This window comes from Acanthaster planci, linkage group LG13 (genome assembly GCF_054643075.1).
Source record: "Acanthaster planci isolate LZ-2023a linkage group LG13, COTS_SCS, whole genome shotgun sequence".
Lineage (NCBI taxonomy): Eukaryota > Metazoa > Echinodermata > Asteroidea > Valvatida > Acanthasteridae > Acanthaster > Acanthaster planci.
This window is the reverse complement of record NC_141789.1, coordinates 14367843-14379641: the sequence shown is the minus strand read 5'-3', so window position 1 is coordinate 14379641 and position 11799 is coordinate 14367843. Positions and strand designations below refer to the sequence as shown.

The 11799-nt window shown below is 38.9% G+C and overlaps 1 protein-coding gene across 3 annotated transcripts in view; it reads right to left on the bottom strand.

Annotated features, from left to right (window-relative positions):
* Positions 1-348: 348 nt before the first annotated feature.
* Positions 349-11799, bottom strand: part of LOC110973911 (protein FAM53A-like) — a 90734-nt gene continuing 79283 nt past the window's right edge. For all 3 annotated transcript variants that reach the window (XM_022225126.2, XM_022225127.2, XM_022225128.2), the window contains exon 7: positions 349-9993. In XM_022225126.2, the coding sequence (XP_022080818.2) occupies positions 9619-9993 (375 nt within the window). In that variant the 3' untranslated portion in view covers positions 349-9618. The remainder of the gene's footprint in view (positions 9994-11799) is intronic.

Below are 11799 nucleotides of genomic sequence, written 5' to 3'. Positions count from 1 at the left end.
AATTTGCATAATAAGGTTCCGGGGTGTGGGTTGGCAGTGCGGGGGGGGGGGGGAAATAAATCCAATATTGAAATTTGTAACAATTTCTAATAAAAATGTTTGGAACGAAAAATGATAATACATGGAACTGATGTGTGAACATTAACCAACAATTCGATAAACTTTCGTTTCTCAAATATTCGATTCATGGAACGGAAGGCATCCAGGAATTACCAAGCCATTGAACGCTGTTGTCAAACGATGACAATTTCTTCAAAACAACGATAAAATAAATAACTTCTTCCTGCACACTAACTTGCACAATGAACACCAATATCATAAATAAAAGCACACGTGACAGCATTCAACTCTTTTATCAAAAACATGTCTAATAAGCATCTTTATTTCCCATTCCATAAAACAGCTGTCAGTGTCACACTAAATCCACAGGTGACGGCCATTGTAACACTCAAAGTGTACCTCTAAAGGGAGGGATGGGGTGGTGGGGCAGGGCGGGGGGGTTGGACGTGGGGCTGTTGCCTATCCCCGTTTCACAATCGGTCATGAACTGCACTGGAGCAAGAGACAAACATCCATTACTACCCCAGTGAATCACAGACTGCAGCATACACTTTACATCATATGGGCTAGCTTTGCTAACAGAAGTGAACAATATCTAAAACAGTACCTAAATTACAGGTGCATTTGATTCGATATACATCAACTTATCCTTGCAGTTTAGACTAAAAAAAAACAGGGAATCTGAGTATGGCCAAAGTGTTTCTGAGGTGTTTGCTCTCCTTTTCGTATTTAAAGCGGCCAAACTTACAACTGACATAGAGCTTATTTTACAATTAGCAATAAATGCAGTATTTATAATTTTCAGTTCTCTGTTTTATAAAGAAGAATATTTTAAAGGATAAGTAAAACTCAAATGACACTGCAAAACACCAAATCTGTACTGGCTGTGTTGTATGAAAATCTCCTTGAAAAGTGACCTTGCAACACTATTTTCCAAAAGCAAAACTCTGAACACTAGGAGAGATTTTTCTTTTTTCAAATCAATGCTCCCTGACCGATTCATTCCAACTCTGCCTTTCTGCACCAAATGCCAAGTAAATCTGCAAAAGATCATGGAGTTTGGGACCCAATTTCAAACACAGGTGCTCAGTTGCTCTAAGATGACAACTAACACCACGGAGGACACACTTACTAGACAAATACGTTTGGCTTAAATATAATGATGTTTGAATGTAACACTGGAACTTCTACCATGTCTGTAGGAGACATGCTTGAGTGTAAGCAGAAAAGCAGACATGAGGTCAGCCAAACATTTCTGCTGATTAAACAAAGATTTTAGCATGTTCATTTAATTAGGTCTTTAATTACTCATAAAGCATTTGGTGCTCAATTAACTGTTTCCTGTCAGCATAACCTATTCGCTGGATTTAGCATTAAGCATTGATCACCAACTAGAGGTTATTCTCAAACCTTCAATGTAGCATAACCAGGGATTATTTTTTTCTTTTTCTTTTTCCACGGAAGTTAGTTTTAAAAAAAACCAAAAGGAGAAAACAAAAACACCCCAAATCACACTGTATCTATAAACCTGTTAAGGTGCACATAACTTTCCAAACAAAACAACTACATTTGGATTAAATGTCTTATTTTAGAATTTCTCCCTAAAAATACAAAATTTTGAGCTTGCTGATTTTTTTTCTTTCACTTCAAAAGGTACTTATACAAAATAAAATATCAGAACACGGCAAAACAGAAAAAAAATCATAAAACAGTTCTGTTGTGCAAACAAGCAATTGGCTAACTTCACTGTGGATTTACATAATAAAAAAAATCTAATTCAAACTTCAAGAATTAATGACATATTTGTATAAAAGAAAACCTTAACAACCTGACATTACGTGTTGGTCCACAGCTTGCCAGAAGTAAAAATAAAACAGTATGCCACACAGCACTGAGGTTAACTTCAACTCTTAAATCAGCAGCTTAAATCAATCTTAAAAGAATTCAAAAGTGGGTTCTAACCAAAAAAAAAGAAATAAAAAAGAGCATTTTACTTTTGTCCCAATTCTGTAGTACTGTTCTGCTGTTCATTTCTCGTTACAACCCAAACCATTGAACTACCCAATACAATACACATTATATCCAATGTATTTCTAAAAATGTGGCAAGAACATATATTCTTGCCAAAAAAAGAAACAAAGAGAACCATTTTTTTCAACCAAGCAATCAAACCCCCACCCCAAAAAAGCAAAGAAACCATAAGCCATAATCAGTTTTAATTGTAATCACTAAAAGATGCTCCAAAATTTCACATGACCAAACAAGTTCTTTTTTGAAATACAAACCTAAAACCTAAACAAAATTGAATGGTTCAATGGTGCTCAAGTCTTTTTAAAGATCAACACAAGATGAAGCTTAATCCCACAATATTGCTGAAATATAGTGCAAACACCTTGTTTCTGACAAATATATATTCAGACGCAATCCGATTGTGTGGAAACACTTTATACATTCCAAAACAGATTCCTTATCACCGCATTCTCATTCCCCAATTCATAACTGAGGGTGAACGTAAGCTTCGTCTCCCAGGTATTTTTTCCCACATTGATCTGTATTTGAAACATTTCTATTGAAAAATGAACATCCACAGAGTAAACAGGCGCTGTTTTTACTACTAGGACACAAATTTCTCTTAACACACAGGTGTAGATGGTTAATAATAATCAGGTAATCATCTTTAGCAATTCATGGGCTCATTTCATTACCAAATCCAAACTCTTGAAATTCATACTTTTTTAAAATACATTTTGGGAACATGTCTAATTTCAACTAGAAGGAATTTTATCTGAATAAGCTGAAGAAACATCTTAATGGGGTGAACAGTTATTACAAAACATTTAACCATGCATACAGTAATGATCAGTTGTTTTTCTGTAACTAAATGTGAAGTAATGTTTTCTTCTATACAATTCATGCAATAAGTTCCTAATCAAGTCTAGGATTGTACACAAGTTTTTAGATTCAATCCGATGCTAATTTCCTTTCCTAGTTTTCACAGGACATCTATACAAATGTATTCAAAGACAGTAACTTTTTTTTACAAAAAATTGTAAGATTTCAGCTTAATATCAACACCCGTATGGTAAACACTAATAATCCTCATGCATTGTTCAAAAAGTTTATCATCAGTCTATAAGATTACAATTAACACCGAGTGTCAATTTAATTTTATCAAAGTGCTCTTTTCTGTCTCTATAACAAGGAGTGAGTCGGGGGACTAGATGTGCAGAAAAGGTATCAAGTAAGGCAACTAGAGGAGCCAGACTAAAATTGTCTGGGAATACTATCTCAGATTTGTATTTATCAAAGCCACAAAAATGTATTTACAACTTACAATAGGCAATCAGCCCGAATGGGGTGTTAAAGGCACAGTAATGCCTTAACCCCAGCAGTCCTCAATCCTTCACCTGTTGGAGGATTGAGGACTGTTAGGGTTATGCTAAGGCAAGATGGACCCATCAACTCCAGCTTTGAATACAGCTTCTTCTTCTTGCTACTACCACTTTTGAATTACATGCAGTTGTACATTGAGCCACCAGCGCCTATTCCAACCTGACTTTCGACTTCAGTTGTGCTTACAGGAAAGTGCTTTTATTCTTTTTTCAAATACGAGCGTGCCAAGGTTGTGGGCAGTCAGAGATGGCCCATCATACTGGCCAATGGGTAGGGTCAGCGCTGTCTCTTTCTCATAATTCATAAAATTACACAAAGAAAGCTGAAATGCAATCTTTTCTTGTCTACAATTCTCAGAGGGTTAAAACATTCGTCTATTTCCTTTTTCGTGGGTGCTCTTTGGTTTTAGAACCAGGAGGAAAAAACATTGAACAGCTGACTGGGCTCCACCAGCCTACAAAAAATGACAAATCTTTTATTCTGTTGAACTCCTTTTTTGAAACTTTAACATCAGCCTTGCGAGTCGTGAACAAACACATGGGGGAACTGTGCCTTTAAACTCCAATTTGCCTTTGAAAAATCTTACTATTTTTCGTTTAAATACGAATCCACCTGCAGTTGGCATTCCCACAGGAATCAAATTCCTGCCACAACTGGCTTTTTCTTTTAAACAAATAAAATCTAGAAATTACTGGGGAGGGTAGACAACGAACTTTGCTAGGGGTAACCTAAAAACTTGAAAAAGTGCACTTATGAAAACACACCAATACAGTGCTTCTAACACCACAGTATATGTGCACTTGTAACAGTTCATGTGTTTGACTACGATTCACTAACAATGACTTGTTCATTGCTAGTTATTGGGTCTCCCCCAAAAAAGGCTACATTTTCTTTTATCCTCACTGTTACTCGTCCATCAAAATTCCATTATAATACTGCTTTATCAAGCTAAAACATCAGTAACTGTTCTCAGAGTAAAAAATAATCTACCAGTTTATTTTCTTGTCTTGTTTTTGTTGTTTCACCTGCTTGAAAGACCGGCTCAAAAACACCTGCTTCTGGAATGGAAACATCTATCACATTTTCTACCATCCTCCACATATCAATAAAAGTATCGATAAAAAGCTATAAAGCAGGCAAGACAAACCCTGAATTGTAGGTATCAGCATGAAATGCGTCAATATATGCATCAAGCACTTATTAGTTCCTTATCATCATTACCCAGCCAACATGTTTGACTATGGTCAGTCCTGCTCAACTTGAACATACCGCACCAGTTAAATGTCTTCCTAAAATATATATATACACAACAGAACAAATATGTCCACACCACTTTTAGGTATCTCGAAAAAGAACAAAAATTACCAGAAGAATTTCCCTCCTATAAATTGTACAAATTGTTTAGTGTAAAAAAAAGAGACAAAAGTGAATCTTGCTGCTGTAGTTTGAAATAACTCCTAACAATGGAGGAAATCTGTGAAGGAGTTCATAATGGGAAAAATTCAGTTCACTTCACTTGAATACAGCACAAGAAGTTTTCAACTTGATAACATTTTGAAGTGACTTCTACGTCATTTCAAATCAAAAATATTCTTTTGGAGAAAAAAAATTCCCCTGAACTCCTCACTGTGACCAATCCTAATACCAAGTCTCCTGACTTCAATTAACAGCATTACTTACAAAAAAAGACCTCATGTTCACAAGTTGTGTCAGATGACCAGCCCATCAAGTTCAGGTCACCTGACTGCATTTCACAAAACTGTTCACATGGGCCTGGTAACATGTATCTTGGCCTTGCAGCCTTGAAAAATCATCCCTCATCTTGCAATCTCATGTACAGTGGTCAAGTGCTCAAAGAATAGACTTTGTTCACTCGGCAAAGGTGACCTTTCTCACCAATCATCACTGCCCCTTTCTTATTCTGGTAATATCACTTGTGCTTAATTTATACAGAATCAAAATTCAACTCTTAAAAGTTAAAAATATTTCTTGAACAGCAAACTGTTAATGGTAGAGGAATGCAAATGTTTTTAACCTACATGTTTGTCTCTTTTTAATATTTGTTAGCCATTTCACAGCAAAACAAAAATATTAATTCCACAAATACAACCTTTTTCTTTACTGTTAAGCAATTGGGAAATACAACATTTTGGCAAAATTTGTATTCAGCAGAGGAGCAAAATTAAAATCCAACAAATCAAAATTCTATCTGAGGAAAATATCTTCACCCCAATGAAATTCAACACTCTACATTCTTTGTGTAGAGGTTTTTCATCACAATGACTTCAATATAAGAGGACTGCAATCTTTTAAGTGACGCGATAGGACAGTTTTTCCAAGCTCATTTGACACTTTCTGAAGTGGCTGTTGAGATTGCAAAATGAGCCGATTTTGACTGCTGTAATATGCAGTCTGTACATTTCAGGAACAAGCTTCAATTAAATGGAGAACTGCCCGTTGGACTGAAAATGTCAAGAAGCCAAACATAAAAGCTTTGCCATATTAACACACATTATGCATGCAGACTACACCCCCCCCCAAAAAAAAAAACCCACAAAAAACCCACACAATTCAAAGGAACTTGCATACACCCTGACAAGAAAAATTATTGTAAGTTGATAAACACAGAGTCATTAGATCAGTCATGTCCAGGGGCTATCATTGACTTAGCATTTGTACTGTCCATTTCTGGTTCCCAATGCCTGCTAATCAATTATGAGACTGGCCTATGCCTTGGAAACGGCCGACCTGCCCAGGAACTGCATTCTGAATTAAGTACACACAATTGCATTGAACCATAATAACCTGTTCAGATTGTGCAACTAAGACACTGTCTGTTAATGTAATGTGAGAGGTACGCTGTACACCTTGAATTCCCACAGAATGACCATTCATTTACAGCCAGTGGCCATTTGCTTCAAATCACATCAAGAAGTGACCTGTGTTTACCAGACTAAACCACGCCAGGAAAAAGCAGGAAATGCTGAAAATTCCTCTTGGGTTCTACCTGGCTTACTGCCATTGGAATAAAGTACCTTGCTTAGGAACACAAGTGCAAGCCATAGAGTTTTCACGCTGTCACTTCTTTCAATGCAAGCCCCTCCATATCAACTCCAAGCTATGGGTCAGTCAACTTACAAAAACTGGAAGCAAATCTATCCCTCAAAAATGTTTCCCAACTTATAAATCATTTTGCTTGGAGACACAGCCACAACATTAAAGACACAAAACACACAAAAAAGCCAACATAAAATTATTGCATACTGCCCTGCTTACGCTACCTACAAACTGATTCAACTTGCTTGTTCTATATAGAGACTACTATAATGCACCAAATCAATAATAAAAAAAAAGTAATTAAAAAGCAAAAAGAACCATGTACAGACTTGGTAGAGTTGGCAAATGGCCGAGGAACCCCGAACAGACTTGAATTTGGAACGTGAGTAATTTTTACAGCTCATCCAAAGTTGAAAATAAAACTGACTCACTGGCTTCTTGCACAGATCAATGACAACCACAACATCCATGTGAGGATGTGTCTAAACAAAGAAAAAGAGACTAGATATGATGGGGGGATTTTCGTACGACATCATTTAAGATTTTAAACGCACGGCACCCTGTGGCTTTTTCATGGAGCAATGCACATCTAAAAATAGTTCCTTGCCGTGCATCTCTAACTCTTTACTTCCTCGCACTTACAAACTGCACAGAACCTCATAGAGTGACAAGTTGTCTGCCAAATTGCAAGGTCCACTTCATCAAAAAATGAGTGAAACATTTCTTTCCCTTACTATAGCTGTTTGATCATTCCAACAGTGCCCAGTAAACTTTGGCCCTGACAGTAACTCAACAAGGTCGTAACTGTCAGAGATCTATGAAGTAAATTCAGCATCATACATACTCTTGGCACAGATTCAAGCTCGCACCTGACCTATGTACAAGCACTAAATGTGCAGGCATTTGTATCTACCCAGTTCAGACTTTTTCAATGCCACTTCATGGGTGGAGCTCACTTTGAAAAGCTTTCCAGCTCTAGGCCTACAGAGCAGATTGTGTAGCATTCGGACTTTGGGAAAATCATCAACACAGTTAAATGCAAGTCCTTTGGTCCCCACTGCACCAGATAAGACTTGAGCAAAGCATTAATCCTAACCTCCTGGGGTGCATGAAATTTTTAGTCAAATTGGGCACCTGAGATCATTTGGGTTGAGGCCTTGCACAGAATGAGTCAGAAATTGGTCGATGCATACGCCCATGTGAGACATGCACAATCTGTGACCTTGTGGGTGCACATGCACCACACAATTTCTGCAACGAGACAAGGACCCAAGGGTCACTGGCTCTCATGAATGGGACAAGCAGCGCCCTCAACTGTAAATGCAAAAAGCGGATATGTCCATTGAGTAGCCATAATAAGCCACATGTAGATGACACTCTTTACTTTGTCGCTATGAATGAATGAAAAAACAAAACCATTTTTTTGTTTCAGAATTCATCAGCCGATATGGTGTACATTACACATTTAGGCTGCCTAGAACTGAACCCCTGTAAAGGTCTATCATTATAGGTTAGTAATTCAGCCTGTTCCAAAGTCAAGTCTAGAGAGCAAGAGAACACGGAGAAATAAAATCAAGCACTTAAATATACAGTGTGCTTTTAAACCACCTCAAATCTGTTCCACACTACTGATAGCAATGTCAACATTTTTTTTTTTCCAACCCAGACTGCCCTTCAGGGTTCCGCCTCCACAGTTCATGCCAACAATACCGCAAGTATCTACATGATCCCATAATGTACACACACACACGTCCGATGGACTATGAACATTCTCCTGTGGCTGGCAACTCTCAGAAATGGAGCTCTCAGATAGATGTCATTAACGCCCTTCTCGGGTATTAAAAGGTGGATTGCGTGCATGTATCCCAACCACAAAAGCAAACCAGGAACCAAACACAAAGAAAAACAAATTATTTGATATGTTCTTGGCTCAGACTTTCGGTCAGAAACCCCTGAGGAAAATAACACTTTTTCAAACACAGGAAGTTAGACAAATCTTTGAAGTTCTATGGCCTCGGGCAAAATCTTCAGGAACATGATTTTAAAAAAAGAGAGGGATATTCTTCCCAGAAATCAACTGAGGAGTCTGAGGTTTAAGGTTTATAACCATTCAGGATGTGGAATGACAAATACAGATCGTAAAATGGTGAGATTAAATGCCATTTATCAGCTGAAACTGTGTTACTACAATGCAAAATCAAACTGGGCCTTCAGCCCATCAAATAGAGCTGAATGGGGCCAAAGAGGAACTTACAATTGGCATTGTAAAAAAAAAATATGTACTGACGTAGAGGGAATTTGGAAAAGAGATCAAAATTGTAGTGTCATTATATTTTTCCATATGGATGTTTTTGAAGTGCACAATAGCTGTCCCTCTCTATCTTTCTATACGTAAGCAGATATGGGTTGGATTGGCATGGAGCCAAGAATTTACACTATTTAGGAGTGATGTCAATGCCAGCCAGAGTCCTATTGCTTCCAAATTGGTGTACACCAGGAGTCATCTGGATTACAACACCATGTGTACGTGTGGGTCAGAATTTACAGGTCATAGCGCCCTCTGTTGTCATAATTGGGTAGCCCAAAGGCCACACCTGCACATGAGAATTTTCAGAGTCCAAGAGGACAATTACAAAAAGGCAAAACAATATAAAATAAATACGTAGCACATGTAAAAAAAAAACAAACAAGAACAAATTCATACTCTATTTGGTCATGTATTAAGTTACGATTTTTAAAATGTTCTTGCAAAACACATTTGTGAAATTCAAAGTTTTACTCTAAAGAAACAATTTTGGATTTTGTTATACTACCTTACACTTTGAACACACTGCAAGCAAGAATTAATAACCAAAACTTCCAAAACGGCTTTTTTTAAAAAATAATCTTTCATTAAATCCTCTGGGACGAGTCTGTCTTTAGTGGTTTAACTTGAAATGAAATTCTGTGCAAGAACCACTACATGTTGCTGGGCTGGGTTCTGTGTGGGCACTATGGATAACATTTATTTCTGTTTTCACAAAATGTTCGGTTGACAAATTGTAACATAAAAACAGAAAAAGAAAGAAGGTCCACCTAAAAACAAAATAGTTGCCACTCTCCCTTTTATCAGTTTTGTTCAATTTGGTCAACGTCCAATTCATTGCTAGGATCCAGGGGGAAGATGCCTGAGTCGAATCCGTCCTCCCGGTCCAACTCGTCCCCGTTCTCCTCATCGCTGCTGTGGCAGCACTCCTGACATTCTCGCTCGGCATCATGGCAGCGGGTGCTGTTGCGCAGGCTGTACTGCGGGCCGGGCGCCGGCTTGAGGCCGGCCCCTGCAGGCTGCTGGTCCAGTTCCTGCGTGGGGCTTGAGGTAGGTGTGATCAGGATGCTGGAAGCATGGCCGGATGTGTCCCGCGGCGAGGAGGCAATGGTCTGCAGGCCGCAGAACTGCTGTGAGTCCAGCAGGGACTTGCCATAACTCCTGGTGTAATACTTGTTCTGAGGAATTGGGCAAAACAGGGGGACAAAATTATATGATTTGCATTTTGAAAAAACTAGGGGTGGATGAACAGACCTCAATAATCAATTCACACAAATGGATGTGATTAATGTTATTCATATGAGGCAGTGGATTTTTTCAACACCAAAATAGAGTATTGTACAGATATACTGTTGAGGTATGTTCTGGAATTCAAATGAACTCAAAGGTGACAAAAGAAGCTCTTTTGCGCACAGCTGAAATCAAAAACATGCAACAGAATATGCTTGTATTATTTTACTGTACTCATCTGGGCAACGATGACTTAAGGCACATAACGTGTACTAAGACAAGTGCGTTATGTCTGAAAGTGGAATTTCAATTCGTCCACTATCAATGGAGAAGCACTCAGTCAAAAACACAAGCTGAATGCAATGAGGTACAGCCTGAGTGTAAATAATGACCACAAGCACTTTCAACAGCTTGCCTGCTTTGAAAAAAAGGGCAGCGGGCCATCGGTTAGCATAAATCCTTTTTTGTGCTGTAGTGAACCGAAACACCAACCCCTTACTGGCATGCTAGCATGTATACATTGTACAAACACCAACTGATTACATGCCATCACAGCCGTGCACTTGTCACTGATTTACAGTGCCAATGGAATGGGCTCCAAAGGGAAGACTTGAAAATTTGAACCCTTGGACTTGACATGCTCAAGTTAGGTGTCCCGACACGACAGCCTGCTCAAGAGAGACACTGGGCCAGCAAATCATACCATTCTGACAAAACAGTGCTCTCATAATGTACACACAGTGGCTGAGACAGACCATCTGCAGATTGGTACCCATGTAGTGTTTCTCCTTCGGTCTGTCAGGCTCTCCTCACCAGTTTGGGCAATTTATAGCATGAGGAAATAGTTACCCAAACGACGTGACCCTTACTCACTGATGCCGCAAGTGAAAATCCTGCTCTTTATACAAGCTTGGAGGAAACAATGCACCAACCCTATGATTCTAATCCCAGTGTACACAGACGTTGAGGGCGCAGTGTGTCCGTATGGCCTAACACCACGAAAGAATGGCTATGTCCTCATGGCTTGGCTTCAACAGGGAATAACGCACGACCTTCTATGGAAGCAATCTGGTCGTGGCTTCACATAAGTCACACAGAGCCAAATTGTCCTGCTGGTAAATTCCTGCCCATTTAAGCATTAAAAACCGAGTACAGTGTGTGTTACTGTTTTTCCGACAAAAGTATATGTATACGTGATGCATTCATTCTACGCAATTAACTGGTTTTGGGACACATCCAAAGGCCACTTCGGGCATCTTCATCTCAGAAGGCTGAGAGCATGCATAGAGCCCCATTTACGTACTCAATCAGGATTGACACTTCCCAACACTCGAACCTCGTCTTACTCCAATAACCCAACCAGTCAAGGGAAAACTCCACTAGTAAACATGCCTGAATGCCTAGACGCTATTAAACCACTCCTATTTATGGTGTACAAGACTGATTTACCTGCAATATGACACAGCTATATTTTCCATTTTGGCGGGCACAAATCCTACAAAACCTCTGCTACCCATGGCTTCAGATGCTCAACATTCCCCCATCCTTAAAAAAAAAAGAGGGACAAAGATCCGTATTCCATTCCCACATGATTTACGCTCTCCGATATCGGAGCCCCTTGCACGTGTGAGACCAGCAACACGCTCAGGTGAAACATCACAACACGAGAATCTTAATTGCTGGCATTCCTTCTGGAGTGTATCAGGTGGCAATGCCCCGAGATTGATGGGCCTGGGAGAAAGTTGGCTGTTTTC